Source organism: Girardinichthys multiradiatus, chromosome 22 (genome assembly GCF_021462225.1).
Source record: "Girardinichthys multiradiatus isolate DD_20200921_A chromosome 22, DD_fGirMul_XY1, whole genome shotgun sequence".
Taxonomy (NCBI): Eukaryota; Metazoa; Chordata; class Actinopteri; order Cyprinodontiformes; family Goodeidae; genus Girardinichthys; species Girardinichthys multiradiatus.
This window is the reverse complement of record NC_061814.1, coordinates 27,109,006-27,130,139: the sequence shown is the minus strand read 5'-3', so window position 1 is coordinate 27,130,139 and position 21,134 is coordinate 27,109,006. Positions and strand designations below refer to the sequence as shown.

The following is a 21,134-nucleotide window of genomic DNA, read 5'->3' as shown; positions in this document are numbered from 1 at the left end:
TACCTGTCTGGGAATCTGGCCAAAGTTGCTGATGTATCCTAAGATTGTGCTCTTGATCATGGGGTCTTTTGCATTTTGTCGGCCTCTCTGGGCATAGAAATAAGGGTGGAAAGTATTCACACTTTCCACAGCGGCTGAACCTTGTTGTCTGTATCCAAAGATCAAGTCGATCCACAGGTGGAGGCAGGAGCTTACGTAGTCACTTTCCAGGGCCTAGTGCAAACACAGCCGGAGTTGGAGCACAACAACCAACTAGTTAAGTAATGTGACCGAAGTATTGATGTAATCTGCAGTTTTGTGCTGCACCGATAATTATCATTGTAGGACAAAAACCACCACTCACACTAGCAATATGAAAGTTTACAAGATGCATAACTTCTTTCAGATTGCATAGGTGATGATATTATTCAGGTGCACAATGATTTATTCTAAAAGTGAATTTAGAAGTCCAAAAACAGCAAAGGGCTGAAGAGCTATGTTATGAGCTTATCTTCATGTTAGAATTAGAGAATGATTTGGGTGGAATTAGCCAGAGATTGGTTTTGAATAGTTAATAAGGAAAAGTGGGCATAATGACCAGCTACATCCTTGCTGTAATAAACCCATCCTGAAAAAGAAAACATTACAACAAGAATATTTTGTTCTGAGTTAATTTGTCTGTGGAAGAAAAAAAAGACAATCTTCTGAAGCCACTAATTTTATGAGAATGGTTGGGAATATAGGGAGTTCAGTAGATTACAGAGTGATAACCATCATGGATGCCCCAGGAATGAAAAAAGTGAGGGTCACACTAAAGAAATCAGAGCAACAAAGATACACAATAACCCCCACACAAGGAACGATAACAGGGAGCTGAAAGAGGAAAACAGAGAGAACATTCAGCCCATTAACAGCTGGCTGAAATAATGGCCTTATGAAAAACAAAATGCCTTGTGCCTGCATGAATCACTTTAAATAGGCATGCTGTCAGAATCCAAACCTTACATACATGGCTATTTATGCTGTTTCTTAAAAAGCAAAAACTAGGCATTATGCTTGGGAACAGCATCGATCCCCACGAGACAAAGCAGCTGAAAGAATCTAAAGAATAAGACGAACTGCCATGAAAAACTCTTACATTGTAGCTGAAAGAATGAGGGCAAACAGCTATACTGTCATGTGTACTGCGGATATTTGTTTAGAGATACCAAAACAGGGAACCTTCTGTCTAAATAAATCGGAGAGTATTGACAAACATTAAGCCTTGTGGGAAAAGTCCCACTAAGAACTGGTCAGGCTGACCAATTGGAACAGAGAAGCCTAGTGAGGTCAGGTGTTACTGACCTCTCGATGGATCCTAATGAACTCCTGGGGGTCACCTTTCGCCCACAGAGGCAGTTCCACATCTCCCAGAGCAGTACCGTCTTCCATACAACCTGAAAACATGGATGCATCACATCAAACTGTGGGACCTTCACTGCAAACTGTGGAGCTGTAAAAAGATGCAGAACTTATTTAAAACTGTCTGTTGTCAACAGAGAATTAAAAAAATTTGCAAAGGATGTTGATGTAAACTTTTACATAAATATTTTGGATTTTTGTCTTTACGTCACATGTGAGTTCTACAGTGATTTGCATAAAGATTTCCACAGTTAAACCTAATGTAATATAGTGCTAGCCACATTTATTCGCAACTCTTCTTCACTCATCCCATCTCTATTGGATGTAGGTCTGGGTTCTGTGATGTTATTAAAAGAAGGTTGATTTAGTGTCTGGTTAGTTTGGCCAAATGTTTGGGATCATTATCCTAAAATCTTCTGGTTTTTCAAAGAGTCCATAAAATGCGTAATGTGATGTGATCTGTAGTTACACAAACACAACAAAAGCTGTAGGCTGAGCAGCAATGTATGGCCATTGTCAGACTCAGAGTAAAAAAAAAAAAAGCTAGAGAAGGCTGCGGGCGGCAAGACGAAACACTCAAGATAAGTACAGGAGGGCATGGAGCCGTGTTAAACTGACGGGTACAAGCTACAGTCAATCGCTGTACAATACAGCAACTGAATGGTTAAAGATATTAGACAGTTACTATATGTATGCTAGGGACTAGGGACACCACCGCCTACCCAATCAGTGATCGACAGTCTTCTGACACCGTGTTTTCAGCACGATTTGGTAAGAATGAAACCGCATCCAACCAGGCGCTAAAAATAGTAACAGTTCCATGCCATACCAAACGGCGCTGGGTAGGGACTAGTGGAAAAGATCCATAATGCTCCCACATCGCCTTCCTACACATTTAACACCGTAGCATAAACAGTTTGTTCACCATTATTTATTAAGTGTCAATAAGACTATCAGCACAAAGAGGTATAACCCCGTCAATGGTGGCCTAGTTTGGTGTCCATGGAGTGAAAGTTGATGCCTGTGTTAGAACACAAAAGATCTGATTCTGCATACTGAATCACCACCTCAGCATTACCTAAAGTGAACTTATTTATATTATATATTTACATTATATATTATTTTATGTTTTATGTGAAGTGCCTAAAGTTATATTTTATTAAAAAAGGCTCCATCAGGTTTTTAACCACCTGAAAAAAGGTTTATGTTGTAAAACTCTGGAAAATAGTTTTCCAGCTCAAAGTGACACCATTGCAATGGTCTCTCTTTACAAATGATGTAGTTGGCCCAGTGTTTCTGGGTTTAATCATGTCTCTCTCCTAGACAAAACTGACTGGACTGAGCCATTGCTGTCAATAACTTTATTTTCTCTCTTTACAAATGATGTAGTTGGCCCAGTGTTTCTGGGTTTAATCCTGTCTCTCTCCTAGGCAAAACCATTGAAGGAGCAATTGTTCCCAGCAACTATATGTACTCTGTTTTCATATGATAGCTTGTACTACTGGCTCAGAGCAAATCCATTTAGCTCCATATAAATTGGATCTGTTTGTCTTGTAAAGTGCCTTAATCAGCTCATACCTAGAATGATTGCAGCTCATATAAGAAGTATGATTTTTACCCCTTTATGCAACTTATACAAAATATATCCTCACAACGAAGCTCATTAAATTACAAGTAAGCAAGTTTGTCTTTGATGCTGCCTATTCATGCTGTTTAAAGCTTTTTAGCCACAAGGTGTTATAAGCCTGAAGAGGGTTGGTGACCTGAAATGGACCTTTAACCCCTCATTGCTCTCTTTGGTACAGTGGTTAAGGAAGATGGAGATATTTCTCATGCAGCAGGAGCTGTCCCTTGGTTCTCTTGGGTTCTCTATTGACCATATTATTGAGATGCAGGATTGCTGTCCCACCCACCCACATTCAATAGCTTGACATCATGTCTGGTCTCAGTCTTGTTAAGCTATTATATTCAATTCAATTCTATTCAGAATCAAGCTGGCAAATTCGACACGATTTGAGGTATTTTCCTGAAATATTTCTTAAAATTTCAGCAGCTGAATATGCTCGCTGCAGTCTTTGATCCATTCGTTTGGGTATCTGCTTCCAGTTCTGGAATCAGTTCTCTGACGTCTCTAATGCTGTCTCTGAATTCCAGCTTAACAACATTTAGCACCAGCCAGAAAATACTGTATAATACTAAAACTTTGGTAAATTTAAGTGTGAAATTGAATTGTGTGACAGTTCATGTATGTACTCTATATTGTCAAACATCTACTTTTGAATGTACATGAACTTTGACAACCTCCTATTTAAATCAGTAAGATCCATTTTGTTGATGGACCCACCGTTGCCAGCCATAGCAACTTTAACTATTCTGTAAACATCTTCCACAAGGTTTAGGAGCATGTTCATAGTTAGATGGGGAAACCAGAATTGCAGCCTCCGCTCTAATTCATCTCAAAAGTTTTCACGAAGGTTGAGGTCAGGACTCTGTGCAGATCGTAACACCAGGATTCACTGATTTGGTGGTATGACCCAATCCTTTTGGCAGTATAGTGTTTATCATGTACGTAGGTTTGGAAATGGGGTAGTTCAATGTATATTTACTGCCTTCTGCTGGGTCTTTCAGGAGTGGGTAGGTGGGGCTTTTAAATATCACTTTGAAACCAAACAAACCAAAAAACCCAACTTATCATCAAGGCTGTGTTAAAAACAAAGTGAAGAAAAAGTCATGGAGGCCTGAATATTGACATAAGGAAACTCAAAATTCTGATATCTGTACCAATTTAAATCGTTTTTACTTTTGGCCCTCTATTCACCACATGTGCAGTTCCAAATGTAAATACAGAGATGCGTTTGGTTGCCTGACCGAGCTGGATGTGGTTGGAGTTGAGCAGAAAGTCTGGCAGGTAGAAAAACTCTGGAATCAGTTCTCTGACGTCTCCCATGTTGTCTCTGGATGCAGACTCCCACTCTTTACCTATACTGTGGAACATCCGCTCGGGGATATCAAACCCTCCCTATGAAGGATGAAAAACATCACTGTCAGACCTCCAGTCCACCGCTGGGCTGAGCTTTTCAACAAGCATGTTCAAAGAAATTGTCTAATTTTGTGCAATGCATATTTTATATTTACATTGTGCATATTTCACATTGTTTACGTAAGCATATTTGCTGCTGAAAGAAAAAAGCTTTTCATCATAATGTGAAATTTCATAATTTCAGTGCAAATCTCATGAGAGGGAATGTAATTTGAAATAAAACAATTACCTCAATGAATGAAAATAGCATATACAGCAGTAAACTTGGTTAAAGATGCAAATTCAGTTATGAATATTACTGCACGCCTGTTATGTGCTTTAGAAGACAAAAAGGCATCCCAGTTCACCAGATGAACATCTTTATTGCTTTATTCAGACTATCAAATATGCATGCCTTTTCATTATAATCAACTGGATGCTCGATTGTAAATTGCCAACATCTGTGGCTATTTGGATTGGCTTCTTTTCTGGGCTGTTTGTAATTATTTGCATATATATTAAAAATCTCTCTATTATTTTGCTTTCAGACCAAAAAGTAGACTGTTGAAAACAGCTTATATTAGATCCATGGTATTAGCAAAATAATAAGTTTACAAATGATATAATGATGAATGTCAATGAGAATACAGAGCACTTTGTTTCCTGTTGGTAACTGAAGACGCCACAACAAAGGTGTTCTTCACATGTTCGATGAACCAAGACAAAACAAGCAGATGATAATATACATGTTTTCTTTACATAATTTACTATTTTCGTGTATGACAGTCCTGAATACAATATTTAATAATATTTGTTCTTGTTTAGCTTTGCACAAGTATTCACGCCTCTTTTTTACATTTTGTCACCTTACAACCACAAACATCTGTGTTTTAAACTGGGATTTTATACGTTAGACCTCAAAGTAGTGCAAAAGTGTGAAGTGGAACAAAACAGATTTTGCATGTTTTAAATGTGTCCCTTTTCCAAAGACGTTGATTTAAATATTTGAATTGTCTCTTAGGTATGTCATCTAGTTCTGCATTAGCCTGCTTATAACCCATTTGGGACAGTCAGGTGTATTCCAGCAGAAAAAAAACCTAAAACTGGCACATTTGTGCTCCGAGGACTGGATTTGCCCACCTCCAGTTCAGATAAAAGCATATATGTGTGTTAGAAAGTCCAGATCTAAGTCTAATTTCAAATTAGTGGGAATATCCGTGTTCACATGCTCTCTCCAACCAATTGGACTGATCTAGAGGTTGTAGCTGCACTGAAGGGTTGTTCTACAAAGTGTTGACTCTGAGGTGCTGAAAGCAAATGCATGCCACACTTTTTAAAATTTTATTGTAAAAAGTTTTAAAAAACCATGTATCAATTTTCTTCCACTTTGCAATTATGCAGACCTTTGTGTTAGTCTATCATATTAAAATCAAATGAAATACATTAAAGTTTGTGCTTTTAATACGACAAATTGTGAAAAAACTCAATGGGATAAATGCCACTGGGAGGCGTATCTGTTTAATAAAACGTGCACTTAGAATTAAATCACTTTTTCACGATGTGTTAAGACAGATTTGTTAAAAGGATCATCTGTTGGCAGACGTTTTAGCAGCAATAGGACGGTAAAATCTTAAAAATCTTGCATTTTACATTGCAGTACGTCAGCTTGGCGGTTTTAAGCATATCAGATGCTGTAACTTTACATTCCCTGGTGTGTTTGACCTCACCTGAAGTGCCTGGAAAGTGTGTGAAAAAGGCTCCATTCTTACAAGGAAGGAAGCCACAATGATGGCAGACGAGTAGTGGGTACAGTAGTGGCAACGTGCTGACATATCCGCTCCTGAGAGACAAACATTTTAGAACAATGAGATGCGATTAAAAAAAACAAACTACTTTGAAATGGTAGGTTTGAGAAGAAAAAATTGTCAAAATACCTTCAGTCTCAGTGTTTTCCATCTCTTCATATCTCTGCATAAACATCTGTTTCCTTTTCTCTGTCTGAGCTCCCATTGGTTTAGACAAGTCACGGAAACTTGTGGGATTTGACAGATCCAATGCCTGTTGAGGACAGAGATCAAGGAAAACCTTTAACCCATTGCACAAGAAAAATGTGTAAGACCAAAGAGTAATTTGTGCCCTTTTCCCCTTTGAATAAAACCTGCTTCTAGCTTGAAATAGTTTTTGGAGTCCATCAAACCCCAAATATGAAGGTATTTTTTGTTGAAAATGTACAAAATGGGTTAAGAATAAAGTAACAAATGATCAGTTCTTATCTCAGTAAGATTTTCCATGTTTATATATTTTATTTTTGTAGTACCATGCTTTCAACAGAAGAAGACATTTTCAGATTCATGGAACACAGAGTCATATTTCTCAAGCATTTATATTAGTTATTCTTGATGATTAAGGCTTAGAGCTAATTAAAGGCCAAAATTCAGTTTCTCTGAAAATTTGAATATCACATAAGATCAATAAAAATAAGGATATCGAAACCAGGAATGTCCATGTACTGTACAGTATATGCTCTCAATACTTGGTCAAGGATTTTTGCACGAGTTGCCGCATCAATCCTGCATGGCATGGGTCAGCCTGTGGTCCTGCTGAGATGTCAAGGAAGCCCAGGTAGGTCCGGATTTCCACAAGGTTTGCCAGCCACATTTTTTTTCCTTACCCCAGCTAAGATGCTTATGATATTTTCTCTTGTTTAGGAGCGGATTAACTAATGTTGGTTTATGTTCAATGGCTCTTAAAGCTCAAGTTCTTGAATGTGTTTTGCTTCACAATCCCTGATGCTTGTGCACTTTTTCCTTACACTAAACTTTCCATCAATTTTCCTGCATCCAGCTCTGTGTAAACATTCAGCATCCTTACCAACGACCTTGTGTGGCTTAGTCTTGTCTTGTAAGGTGTTAATGTCTGCTGGACAACTGTCAGGTCATTAGTGTTCCCTGTCATTCGACAGGTCATATCAGGACCGTAGCATTAGATTTATTTATTAAAATCCATCCTTGTCGGTCCTATGTAACATATTAAAATTTCTGAATAAGTTTTCATGAATTGTGGTAATTATTAAAATAATCAGAAATAATTGCTTTGAATCTGTAATGTATCTATCATATATGAATTTCACTTTTTGTTAAAACTATACACCGAATGCGCAGAACTTCACACTAAAACATTGTTACAGTCCATGTTATTTCTGATCAAAGTTACAGGGAGCCAAAGCAGAAGAACTCGAGCCAAAGAGTCACAGGTTGCAGACCTATGGTCTAAAAATGTAACGTCATGTGTGTGATTCTACCTCTGACTGATAGTCAGCCAGGATCCAGGGGAAAACTGGATACTGCATCAAATCATTGTATGTCCTCCCAGCAATAGTGTTCAGGTGCATCAAATACTCAAAGTTGCTCATCTCACCTTTCTAGAAGAAAAGACAAGTAAGGAACAAACATAAAACCTCCCAAAACATAGCTTTATAAATGATGATATAATGTTGACAGATTACATAAAACTGCAGTCATTTAGTGAGAACGCCATCTTGCTTTTTTACATTACCTGCCATTTAATAAGGGCTGTCTTCTCAACCACAGGAGTCTTTCTAAACAACAATAAAGGCAAACACTTTGAATTAGCAATAGAGGCTGAGCACTGAATAGCCCTTAGCAGCACAGTCTGCCTTTGCTTTCTCTGTTGCTTAGCAGCCAGAATTCAAATGTAAGCAAAGCCAGAGCTCAGAAGCAACAGCAGAGAGGAGCTGGGAGACTCAGGAAGCAGAGACTGTGTGTACACAGCTGTAGGAGCAGTTATGGAGGTGAGTGGGTTGACATAATTTGTGAAAAGATTTCCTACTTCACAGTTAGTTAGCATTCCTTTTTGTTCAATCTTTAATGATAAATATACATTCAGTCAAACAGAAGCTCACCTCATGACAAAAGTTACTCTCTACAAAATCAACAAAGTGTAGAATTTGTCCAGTTAAAATACCTGATGTTGAATTATTTTACCAGAATATGCGACTATGCTGATAAAACATTCATATAAAATGGCACCAGTGCAGAACATTTCATTTTTTCCTGAAACATCTAATCTAAATTGTAAAAGTGATCCGCCGCTTCTGAAATCCTGTTCCTCTGAGGGCTAGTAACAGGACGATAAAGTCAGGCACCTCAGTTGCTAAGTAACAGTAATAAACAAGAAAAATCCTTCTCTGTTTGGTGAAGGGCTCTGTAAACTCTTGTCTGTCCTTTTAAAAAGGATTAGTGAGTATTGTAAATGCTATTTCTGCATCCTTTATGGATTTAATTTCCAAAAACTAAAAAGACTAAAAAATACTGAGATATTTGGACCACTAAAGCAAAATCTTATCAAGCTTAACAGCTTAGGAACAAAGCAGCTAAAATTTGGTAAGTACTAATTTTTATTTGAAACGTTTTGAGTGAGTATTGCAGCTGAATAGTGATATATGGATGCACAGTTAAAACTAAATATTTAAGTACAATGCATAAAAACAATGATCTTTTTTCTCACTGACTAAAAGCTTTTCCTGTTTTAGGTCAGTAGGACGACCCAGTTATTTTTATTTGCTAAATACTAAACTAATAAGCAAGATCCTTTTATAGAGATGTTTTCATTGCTTTCTTTAAATTCTGAAGTGTATAGTTAAGCACAAAGTTATTTATACCCCTGGCAGATTTAGGTATGAAGTGACCTTTAAATTTTACCAACAGTCCTTTTTTTTCTGAAAGGAAGTAATATTAACATTTTGGAGTGACGCAGCCGGAGATCTGACTTAAATCTGATAAATAACTGTAGAGGGAGCTAAAAAGGAGGTCTTCCAACCTCAAACATCTGGAGCTCATCACCATAGATAAATCATTAAAATATGAGTGGAAACATGCAAAAAGCTGGGCAGCAGCTATAAGAAGGGCTTGATTGCTACAAGGGTATAAATAACTTTCCGCAGGTAGATCCCCTGAGAGATATCTGTCTCACAAAAATGTTAAATATGTGTGAATAATTTTGGGTTTAATTGTACATACAAATGTCATGCATGTCAAAGTTTGAAAGTGAATTCTACTAAATACTCGTTATTCTGACATTTATCAAATACAAATAATCTTGGTAATCTGAATTAAAACAGGAAAAGTTTAGTCTGATTTTTTGCCAGACAGTGTGTTTTTATGTAGTGTAAATATCTGGCTGTTGAAAGGACGAGTGTGTATTGTAAATGTATCCATGGTCTAACATCGATAAAGTTATTTTGTAGCTCTACACTAAATCAATCATTGTATTTGGTTCAGTATGTGTTATCTAATTGGAGGCAATAATTTCATGCAATAGTTTCCTATAGGAGGTTATAATGGGAACAAGCACCAGCAGATAACCTCTCTCATCCTGAGGATGATGAATGAGGCGAGAGAGGGCCTTGGGGTGTTACGTAGACACATACAGAAACACACCTTGCTCTTTTAGACAGGGAGGGGAGAAGAGCAAAGCCCTCATTACACTCCCAACGCTCCACAACTATCATTCATCAAAGTCCTGATTTGACTCTGTGTACAAAAACACACATCTAACACATTGCATGGTTGTCTGCCACATTTTTTTGCTCGAAATGAGTCAAAAAACTAAAGTTGCGCGGTGAGATCACTGTTTCCTTGGTGTCGCCTCGCTCCTATTGTTCCCCTGCATTAGCCTTAATTAGAGAGTCGTGCTCTTAAATACCCCCATGGGCAACTGAGGGTGAGCACACACTAATGCAGACACAATGCTGTGACACACGCGCTGCTCAAGTTCTGCATGCTTTTCCCACTGCCCCAGGCCATACATAAGCCCTTGTCTTTGAATAAATCACATCAGCCTCACACACACATACTTACACATTAACATATACAGAACACATCCATTTCCTCGAGTACTGAATGATGCCGTAGATCAGACTAGTGCAGTGAAAAAAGTATTTGTTCGCTTATGGATTTCTTTTGTTTTTGCTTTTTTGTCACACTTAAATGTTTCAGAAGATAAGCTCAGTAAATCAGGGGATGATTTTTTTTTTCGAGGGATGATTTAATTCATTAAGAGAAAACAGCAATCCAAACCAACTTGGTCTTATTTGGAAAAGTAACCTAATAAGTGGTTGCGCCACCCTTGCAAACGCTGGCAATCAGACCTATACGTTGATGTGAATTAATTCTGGCCCAATAATTTTTTTGCAGAATTTGCCCTGTTTATGGTCACACCACAGCATCTCAATTTGATTAAGGGCCAAACTTTGAACAGTCCACTCTAAAACTTTCATTTGTTTTCAGGATTTTTTTTTGGCAGAGGTGAACTTGTCGGTGAACTTTGGATCAATGTTCTGTTGCATAACCAAAGTATGGCCACAAATTGTCCTTCAGGATTTTCTGGTAGAACTCATTGTTGCATCTAATATGGCAATTCAACTAGGTCCAGAAGCAGCAAAGCAGCCTCAGACCATCACACTACCACCACCATGTTTGACTGTCAGTATGATGTTCTTTTTTAGAAATTATATGTTTGTGTCAAAGGTCTCTGGGATTGTCAGTCTTACATGTTGAAAAATGTTATTGTTGAGTCATGAACTCTGACCTTCACTGAGGAGAGTGACGCCTGCAGTGCTCTAGATGATGTTCTGTGTTCTTTTTTAACCTCCTGGATGAGTCACCAATGTGATGAATGTCTCCACTGTGGGACAATAAAGCATATTTATTTTCTATTGGAGTAATTTTATTTGACCAGCCACCCCTGGGAAGGTTTACCACTGTTCTATGTTTTCTCAGTTTCAGTGTGGTTCAATTAAGTACCAAAGCCTTGGAAATGGCTTCTTTAAGACTGATAGATGTGACTTTGTTTCTCACCTTTTCTTGAATATCTTTCTTGCTTTTTGATTTCTTGTAGTCTTCTTCATGTTGTCAGACAGGTTCTTATTAAGTGACTACTTGATTTTACAGCTCTGTTTATTATCAGGGTGTCTGGATGTTGCTAGTGATATTGTAAATTTATGACATAACAAGGGAGCAATTTCTTACTCACATAGGCCCAGTTTGGTTTGGATAGCTGTCATCCTTTCATCAATGAAATAATCTGAAAACGGCATTTTGTATTTATTCAAGTCATCTTTGTCTGTTATTAAATTTTGTTTTAACGATCTCAAACATTTTAGTATAACAAAAATTAGGAGAACTCTGTAAGGTAGCAAATACTTTTTTACAACACTGTAAATCAATGTAAATTAGCCTCTTGAGGTAAATGTTTAAAAAAAGAAAGCTGATCTGTTGGGTGCTTCTCTTTGCATTCCAGTACGATGCCCAAAAAAAAGGGAGCCGATGCCAAAAAGTTGACTCTCAAGGCCGCCAAGAAAGCGATACATATAACCCAGGACGGAAGGCGTAGGCTCACACTCAGCAATATGGGCTTAACCATCTTCCCGAAGTGTCTCTTCAAGCTGAGCAACGTGGATGAGTTGGATCTCAGTCGCAACCTGATCCAGAAGCTTCCTGATAACATCGGAAGCTTCACGTCGCTCAGATGGCTGGACCTGCATAGCAACAAGCTAGAGTCTGTGCCTGAGTCCATCGGGAACCTGGTGGGACTCACCCACCTCAACTTGGCAAACAACTGCCTAACCACTACTGGTTTACCATCCTCATTGGGTTTCCTCTGCAACCTAAAAAGTCTCAACCTTGGACTGAACCAGCTAAACGCACTGCCTCCCACCTTGGAACGGTTAGACCACCTCCAAGAGTTAGGCCTGTCTGATAACCTTTTTGCCAAATTACCTGAGTTTGTGCAAACTCTACGAAACCTCACTAAGCTGAATGTTACAAGAAATCCTTTTACTTATGTTCAGGCCAAAGATGAGCGGATGAAAAAGGAAAAGTCAGAGCAGAAAGACGAGGTGTACCTGGTGCATGAGAGCAGGTTGTGTAAGCAATGCCTCAAAACATGTAAAGCAGAGACAGAAAGGGTTTTAAGAGGAGGAAGAAGAAGAGGAAAAAGATGTGAAAGGGTTGATATGTTAGGAGAGAAAAAGAAAACATTTCTAGGTTTGATGACTCCAAATTCAGTGGCAGCAGTCACTCAGGATGTGTGGAGAATAAAAGCGAAGAAGCAAACGGCGAACTGACCAACCCTCTGCTGATTTCAGCTTTTCATTGAATAAAAATGCTGGAAGGTAGCCAAGTTTTAAAGCAATCCTAAAATGTTTAAATGGTTAAATGATCTTCTATTTTACACAAAAACTCTTAATTTTTTCGTATGAATAAAACTAAGTTTATATACCAAGTAAAGCTGTTTCTTCTACAACCTGATGAGTTTCACCCTCAGACTGAGCCAGCTGGATGCCACGTCTTTACAAGCCTCACAGAAGTCGGAGTAAATCTGAGCAAAAAAAAACAATCTATAAGGAAATAAATCAAAAGATACACTTACTTTGCATTAGCGATGACCTCAGCAACTGCTCTGCCTTTTAATGCCGGCACCACTGTGCTTAGTCTGATGCCAGAGAAAAAGAATAAAGGTCAAAGTCTATCAGATGAAAAAAAAAGATCCAGTAACAGTAAATCAGTTACCTTTTATATGCAGAGACATGGTCTTTATTCAGGAATACAAGGAAAGCAGAGTGTCCATTTCTCATGAATATTTCAATGGCATTGTCCTAAATCAGCAGAAAGAGACAATCAACAAAAATATGGTGATATTTGTTCTTTTATGGTCATATATTACATGATTTCTGGGCAAAACAAAGCCTGGGCTGAACCTCTAATATAACCTCAAGATCACCAAGAGAGTATAAAAAATATAGTTAAATCCCAAATTATTCATAACTCTTAGGTTTAGGTTTACAATTATCTTTTATTTTTATTTATGTTTTGGAGTGTCCCAGCCACACATTTCCTTCACACATTTTTTAATCATCACTAAAGTTAGCTTTTCATCCCTTCATTCTTTCAAAACCATAAATAAATGACCACAGACAGAATAAAAGTAAAATATTTAATAATTTTAGCAATAACTGTGATTAAATAATAATAACAGAAAATAATATATAGAATAAAATAAAACTGATTTAAATAACATACTGACAGCAAAGAACAATAACTGTAATGTTTGCTTTAAGACTTCTGGCTAAATATATCACAAAGAACTTTGATAGAATAGAGATTTGTCTTTAAAAATTCGTATATTTAAATTACCGTAATAGTTTCATTTCTATGTATTGTTAGTTTTAGGTTTTTGTTCTTGAATTTTTTTATTTTCTTTATATTTGACTGCAAACTATTTGTTGATAGAACAGTGTGACAAATAGATTTGCCAATTAAAATCCAAACCAAATAAGAATTGTTTTGTAATTTTTTTATGTTTCTCAGTCTCACATTTGTTTAAAAAAAATCAAAACAAACCTGTCCCTGCTGAAAAAACCTGAAGGAATATTATTGATCTTAATTTTTTTAGTTTTCCCCATACTGCAACCCACTTTTAACAGTATGTTTAATACCTTTTCTAAGGTTCTTATTTTAAAAAAAAACCTTTAATCTGACAAACAAGCCTCATCTGAACACATATTCTAACTGAATATGCATGTACAAGAGGTGGTTACATTTTTGTTTAAATTTGTGTAGTTATGACCTGAAAAATATGTTTCAAAAGATAAGCCCAGTAAATAAATATGAGATTAAGTTGACTGCTGACCTCTAAAAGGAACCGCATGAAGCGGGCCTCTTTGATATCCTCGTAAAGCCAGCATCTGCACGTGGCTGAGGGCAGCTCTTTGCTCAGCGTGGTGGAAATAAAGGAATCCTTCACACTGGCAGAAAAGGACACAGAAGATTTTATGTTTACAGCTTTATGGTGGCAACAGAAAACTGTGCAGCTCTCGCAGGCTTATGGTACCTGCTGGGGTGGTGTCTCCTGCAGCAAACATCTCCAGTGGCATTTACAGTGAAGCCCTCACACAAGAACAGGCTCTCCTTTCCAAACAGCAGCAAACCTTCTGTCACCCTAAGGCCACTCACCATCACCACGCACATCTTTGCCTTTATCTGCACAACAAGAAACATAGTGAGATGCATACAACTTGTTGGCACCCCTGGTAAATAAATGCATAAAGCATTAAAATAAAATGTTTTTTCGCAGTTGCATAATCTGAAACTGAAAAATCCAACTCTTAAGAACTAAGATGGCCACGAAAGAGGGTTGATTTTGTGTCTGGCGAGCCAATTCTCAATTATATGATAAAATATTTTGGATCATTATCCTATTTAAAAACCCCAATGATGTTTCAATTTTAGTTTTCTGGTACAGTCTACTTGATTTTTCTTCAAAATGTCCTGGCCAGAGTTAATTATTTCAGGCACTCTCACATGGTTTCCAGGATAAGAAACAGGCCCACAGCATCAGCGATTCTCAACCGTGGGCAGGAGCTGCTTTTCTACATTCTTTGTTTTAGCCCAAACCCATCTGAAGCGTTACATGCAGAATAGCTCAATATTAGTCTCATCTGACCAGATCACACAGTTCCAGTTAAAGTCCCAATAGAGTTTAGCAAACTCCCTATCCTAAAGTCACATCGATGAAAAGTGACATTTATACGCCAAGCCATGAATTACTAATTACAAAGCTCTGTAAACTTGGAGTACCTTAAAAAAGTTAATTGAAAAGATGCTTCTGTCACATTTATTTTAAAGTAATTGTAAAAATAATAATAATTGTTTCTTAACAAGGGATTTCTCCCACACTAAATACATGTACTCAAATGGGAAGTTGGATTATTAGTTTGAGATTATACAACTGCAATAAAGATTCATTTCTTTTAAGGTTTCATACACATCTTTATCAAGGGTGTCACCATTAAGCCCCATATAAGAAGCTCCATACACTCCAGAGCATTATTCTCTCAGGGCATGACATGGCAGTTCAGCCATTACTTGATTGATCATTTTAATCACATATTTTAATCATTATTAAAAAGACACTGTCGAACACTTCATTATCAGATCTGATTGATGGGGAGGAGAAGGACCAGCCCCTCTTCATCCTGGGCCACAGCGAATCCACATGCTGCTTCCAGCGCTGGTTGTAGCTAACGTTAACCGCATCGTGATAATGCGTGGATAATTTTGTCTCCCTTCATTTCACAATGAGTGCGTGCACCTGGCTGTCTCCATGCACCGAGTCCACTGGGAAACAAGGGCCCCCCCAAAAAAAACACACACAAAAAAACAAAAACATATGGGGTCCCAACACACCCTCGGGGGCCCACACAATTTATACTAATCAAATCAGAGTCCCTATCCTCAGACAAGCAGCCACACACTCTGTGGACAAGGAAGAGGTCCTGCCTGGCCTTTATTAGGAGAATTAATCACTGCCACGCACACAATGGGAAACCTGATAAGTGATCAGAACCTCTTGTCTTAAAGCACACACAGAGACATGCTATGATGGATACGACCACTTATCATGTGAAGGTGCTCAGAAGGAGTCAAGGTGAGTGAGTCTTCACTGGGCTATATCATGGTAGATGACATCAGGCAACACAAACTGTCAACAATAATGAGCAGATTAAACTAGTTGAATTTATTATCAAAAATTAAACACATAACAATAAACTCATTTCCTTATCTGTGGTCCAGACTGTGGTCCAGCCTGCAAGCGATTTAGCCTGGCGATGTGAAAGGAGGAGAGAAAAGGAGGACTTTTATTGACTGAGAGCCAATGTCAGACCATTGATTTCTCCCCACACACATTACTGTCATAATCACACTATTGGCACTGGAAAGCTAATTATGAGTGCTTCCCCCTTCGTGTGAGTGGTAGCCTGCAAGTGTGTGTGCATTTTTCAGAGCTAATGACTGCGTTCATTTGACAGGAAGCTCAGCAGGAGTCGTGCACTGAACCACGGCGAGACAACAGGACACACTTGCACACATCCCACACTTGCTAAGAGGATGTAAGACAGCTTGCATCACCTCCTACTGCTTTTATTAATACTTCTGTCAGAAACATTAAAAGCCGCGGCTGGTTGCCGGAGCGATCAGAGGGCCCTGTCAACATGTGCGTAGTTTCCAACTCGCTGTAACAATGAGGGGAGCTGTGCTGAGCCTCAACATTAAAATATTTTACTAATGAGGAAAGATGAAATTCTGATAGCAGCGCAGAGCTACTGGAATCCCTTCGTCTGCATCAGATTATTATGAATGTGAGTGTTAAAAGGGTGGAGAGTAGTTTTACTCGTATTTAGAGTTGCTAGACCGAAAAGTCATCCAATGCCACAGTACCTTCTCTCCAGGTTGCAGTTCTTGGAGGACGATACGTATGTCGGGGCAGTCTTGTGTGTGTGAGCAGGGTTCAGGGGTGAAAGGGTCACCTAAATCCTCGGTGAGAGACAGTGTCTCATTCAAAGCTGGGAAAAACGTCAGACGGTCACAGCTCTGTTCTCCCTCTGCTTCGTCCTCTTTAACCTCTGGTTCAATGTCACACAGAATCTTTGGCTCTGTAAAAAAAAAAAAATCCTTTCTGAGTGTCCAAGACAAAAACTGTGATTTAAACAGAATAACGTGAAGGATTTAGTGACATCTTGCGGTGAAATTTCAGAATCCAAGCAACGTTCTGTTCCAAGAAGATAAAAATTTAATTTTGAATGTGATTTTGAATTCAAAATAATCTTTACCTGCATCATCATTTGATCTGTTGTTGGTCTCTTCAAATCTTAACCCGAGACCCAGTGTTCCCAGCAGCTGCAGTGAAAACATTTGGCACTTTTTAAAATGGCATAATGCTAGGAGCTGTACAAAAATATGTATGCCCCTTGAACTTTTGAAGACACTGAAACTTTTCTTCAGCAGGGACAGGGAAGCCAGTCAGAGTTCATGGGAAGATGGATGGAGCAATTAACCAGGCAATTCTGGAAGAAAACGTTTTAAAGGCTGCAAAGGACTTGAGCCTTGGGCAGAGGTTCACCGTCCAGTAGGATACTGAACCTAGACATACAGCCAGAGCTGCAAAAAATTTTCTATCAAACCACATACATATGTGGAAATGGCCCAGTCAAAGTTTAGATCGGAAAATCTGGTACTTAAAAATTGCAGTTCACAGACACCCAACATCTAAACTAAAGAATGCAAAGAAAAACAAACAAAAATGTGAGTTTTAGATATGAAGATGGTAACGACATGCCACATAACCTTTTCCTCCATGTCACAATCATGTGCTACTTCGTGTGGGCCCTCTATTTATAAAAATATACTGAAGTTTGAGGTCATAATGTGTAAAGTGAATTATGTATGAATACTTTAATACAACACTGAGTAGGACCTCCTACTCTAATCTGAGAGGCTATACCCGTTTGGATTGTCTCATGGCTTTTCTGCGTATGCGTAGCTTGGTCCGGTTGGGTCCTTCAGCAGATTCTTGCACCCAGTCTTGGCTCAACAGCACCCCAGGTGCTGGGCCGAATACAGCTCTCTCCCTCAGCAGCTCGGCCTCCACACTCAGCCACTGAGAACTCATACTCTCCCACTTGGTGGTTTGCAACTGGGACAGCGAGGGAAACAAATGAGACAAAATCACTTTGCAGAACTTCCATTTTCAGCTCTTAAAGACATTTAACGTTGATGCCCAACCTGTAAGTGGTTTGTCCTCATGTTCTCAAACATGCTGTGGCCTCGTTGACAATGTGACTCCATATAGGACAGAAACTCCTGCAAAGAAACAAGAGTGAAAATAGCTGCAAATAGACAAAGAGAAAGCACTGTGACCCGCTTTGGCTCAGACTTCGTACACACACACATGCATAATGGTATTGTTGTTTCCTCATGCAATTACAATACATTCATACAATTACATCTGTGTTAAATTGCATTCACTGGGCAAAACAAGCTAGTGGCTACAGTCTTACAATAACCCGGTGTTCAAATGTAATCATTTGTCGGTGTGATGTAATTAACATAAACATTAATATTACTGAGCCTCGCCACAGTCAGCGCCAAGGTTAGTTTGTGTGAGCACCTTCATTGTGTGTGTGTGTGTGTGTGTGTGTGTGTGTAAGTCTGCGGGTGCTGTTCTGTTGTTTTTTTTTTAGGGTCGATTAAAAGAGAAAAGCAATGAAAAACCCCCCAAACAGAGCCGCGTGTTGACACTGCACAATGCTCATGTTCAGACACACTGGGATCATATTCTGACTGTTAACTGCTTCATTAAACCCATCATCACAGCGGTGCTCGCTCAGAGACCAGTGAAACAACATGTGTCCATCTTCACAGCTGACCCAGGAAAGCCATTTAATTGAGCGAGCGCGCACGCAGTAACTCTTTATATCGAGTTTTATTTACACTTACTAATTTTCGTTCGGTGGAATAAACCCACTGAAAGAATTCATTCATTCATTTCAATTGGAATACAAAAGGTGAGAATACTTCTGCATAAGAGCAGATGTACTAATTCTAGATAAGTTACAGAGTCAACATGTTCATAAAAGTTGACAAACTTTGACAGGCTCTTCGGAGAAAACAAATTGTTTTCTTAAATGGCTCGCTGCCTATCCAAATGAGAAGCTGTGCCGGGAAGGAAATAAAAGAGGAATTTGAAGGGAGATTATAGAAATATGAGTAATAATGAAGTTTGCAGACTAGAGGCGCGTTGTGACAAATAAACAGCAAGTTGGCGTCATCATCTCTAATTTCATTCCTTCATTTGGACAAACATAAGTAATATATAGCATTAATTACCCTATTTAGCAGATAGGAACCTCATTGGCTTTTTAAATGCTGCATTAAATACATAACTCATCTCTTCCCTCCGCAATTAACATCAGAACATCACACTCATTTCCATTTTAATGACTTCCCAACAATACACTACCTTTGATGATAAGGCAACATAATGTCAACTTCATTGTGAGCTGGCAGTGAATGTGTAATGAACTTAACGTGATCATTAGTGCTGTTAATTATCTTTCTAATATGAGGACACAGATATGATTATGAAAACTGCATTCGCTGATGAAATAAATCTCTGGAAGGACTGCACTGAAGCTTAACTGAGGACAAAGTCTGCTCATCAGTTTTTCTATACACCTTCATTACCTACAGTAGAGCTATTCATTTGGTTAATAAATGTAGGTGCAGTTGCTCTCAAATGCTTAAACTGCTCTTGGAAAATGCCAGGTTTTTGTGATGTAAGAAATTCTGACTTTGCAAAATTATTTCAAAACTTATTCCACCTTTAATGTGACACATCTCATGTACAATTAAAAAGAAAATAAATAAACAGCTGTAATAAGCTTGATGCATAAATATGCACACCCTTAGAGAAACATTTTGCTGATACATTTTTTAAATTATTTTCAGCATTCAGTTGTCTTGAGTTTACACCTGCCTCAATAGTAGCAAATCTGATCAACTTCTGATAAAGCTTTGGCAGGATTTTTTTAACATTTGCTAATTTTCATCCTTTAAGTCTGGGGTTCCCAACTTGGGGGTCGGGACCCCCGGGGGGGAGGGGGGTCACTCTGGATGATTTTCAGAATCATTGTGATGTGACCCTTGAGTTGTAAGAAGGGCCAAAAGGGCCAAAATGAAATAAAGATATAATGAAATAAATAAATGTACCATTAAATGTCCTATGAAATTTTTTTTTTACAATTTCTTTATTTAATACATTATTAAAGAATCAAATATACTATTAAATTATGATAACTTATGATATAATATTTACATTATATTTCTATATTTATTTATTTAATAAATATAGAGTGAAATATTTATATGTATTTTAGGGGGTCGCCAGTTTCTGGTACTGTCATTTTGGGGGTCAACAGGCTGAAATGTTTGGGAACCCCTGCTTTAGGTAAAGCCATAGCTTACTAAAAAAGGTTATAAATTACTAAAATTATCTATTGTATAAAAGTGTCCCAGTGAAATACACAGTATTATGTATATACAGTGATGGTGGACAAAAAATATTAGACAAAGGATTACAAAAACTGGACATTTCTCAAAAACAATGAAAAGATTACGTTGAAATGGGTCAAGGAGTAATCTGAGAGACAACATTTAAGGAGGTGCAGGAACTTCCAACATGTATGGGATGTGTTTCACATGTGAAAGCAATCTGTGTTCACCATATGACCCGTCTAAGTGGTGGGGTTGCAAGAGATAATTCTTTTCTTCAAAAGACATTCAGGCCTGGGAAAAAAAAATCTCTTAAAACCTTGTGGAGGAATGGTGTTGAACCTTTGGGCCATATTTCCTGATGGAATGTTTGATGCTACTGCACATCACTGAGAGAAGCTCAAACCTAATGTGAAGGATGGTGGTGCTCTGGGGCTACTGTTCTTCAGACAGAACTAAACTGGATGAAGTTATGAATAATTTAGTTTGAGTTTAAATGGCTCATAGAACTGAAGAGGAAGAAGGATTTTATTTTTTCAGCATGTCATTAAATACAAGCATGCATTAAAATCCGGACAAAGTCCAGAACTAAATCTGACAGAACACCTGTGCCATGACCAGAACATGGCTTTGGGCAAGGTACGTTTGAACAGTTTGAAACATTTGGAGAGTTTTTACAAGGTAGAGTGGGTAGAATATTATTTAGTCCAGATGCTGATGACCACTTATTGAGAACGACAATATGCTGAAACGGAATCAAAAAAGTTTTTACCAAAGTAAGGATAAAAACGTAAGCCAGTTTTTTTTTTTTTTTACCTTTTTAT

At 38.1% G+C, this 21,134-nt stretch overlaps 2 protein-coding genes across 7 annotated transcripts in view; one reads left to right on the top strand and one right to left on the bottom strand.

Annotated features, from left to right (window-relative positions):
• The window catches only part of wdfy4 (WDFY family member 4), a 60,189-nt gene that overhangs the window by 9,372 nt on the left and 29,683 nt on the right, over nucleotides 1-21,134 (bottom strand). For 2 of the 6 annotated variants that reach the window (XM_047351462.1, XM_047351463.1), the window contains exons 42-56: nucleotides 18,043-18,120; nucleotides 17,762-17,953; nucleotides 17,091-17,157; nucleotides 16,699-16,913; nucleotides 14,312-14,460; nucleotides 14,111-14,225; nucleotides 12,991-13,076; nucleotides 12,851-12,913; nucleotides 7,955-7,997; nucleotides 7,701-7,820; nucleotides 6,334-6,457; nucleotides 6,127-6,239; nucleotides 4,249-4,399; nucleotides 1,324-1,415; nucleotides 4-213 (exon numbers count right to left, since the gene is read on the bottom strand). In XM_047351462.1, the coding sequence (XP_047207418.1) occupies nucleotides 4-213; nucleotides 1,324-1,415; nucleotides 4,249-4,399; nucleotides 6,127-6,239; nucleotides 6,334-6,457; nucleotides 7,701-7,820; nucleotides 7,955-7,997; nucleotides 12,851-12,913; nucleotides 12,991-13,076; nucleotides 14,111-14,225; nucleotides 14,312-14,460; nucleotides 16,699-16,913; nucleotides 17,091-17,157; nucleotides 17,762-17,953; nucleotides 18,043-18,120 (1,818 nt within the window). Of the gene's footprint in view, nucleotides 1-3; nucleotides 214-1,323; nucleotides 1,416-4,248; nucleotides 4,400-6,126; nucleotides 6,240-6,333; nucleotides 6,458-7,700; nucleotides 7,821-7,954; nucleotides 7,998-11,008; nucleotides 11,105-11,441; nucleotides 11,504-12,700; nucleotides 12,914-12,990; nucleotides 13,077-14,110; nucleotides 14,226-14,311; nucleotides 14,461-16,698; nucleotides 16,914-17,090; nucleotides 17,158-17,761; nucleotides 17,954-18,042; nucleotides 18,121-21,134 lie in introns of those variants that run through there. The other 4 variants (XR_007035997.1, XR_007035998.1, XR_007035999.1 and 1 more) reach the window with 4 other exon arrangements.
• On the top strand, nucleotides 8,084-12,703 carry lrrc18a (leucine rich repeat containing 18a). The gene is made up of 2 exons (XM_047351465.1): nucleotides 8,084-8,210; nucleotides 11,720-12,703. The coding sequence occupies exon 2, from the start codon at nucleotides 11,724-11,726 to the stop codon at nucleotides 12,543-12,545; it is 822 nt and encodes a 273-aa protein (XP_047207421.1). The 5' UTR covers nucleotides 8,084-8,210; nucleotides 11,720-11,723; the 3' UTR covers nucleotides 12,546-12,703.

Excerpts from the sequence above, each read along its gene's own strand:
- lrrc18a (XM_047351465.1), top strand. The coding sequence starts at position 11,724 with ATGCCCAAAAAAAAGGGAGCCGATGCCAAAAAGTTGACTCTCAAGGCC.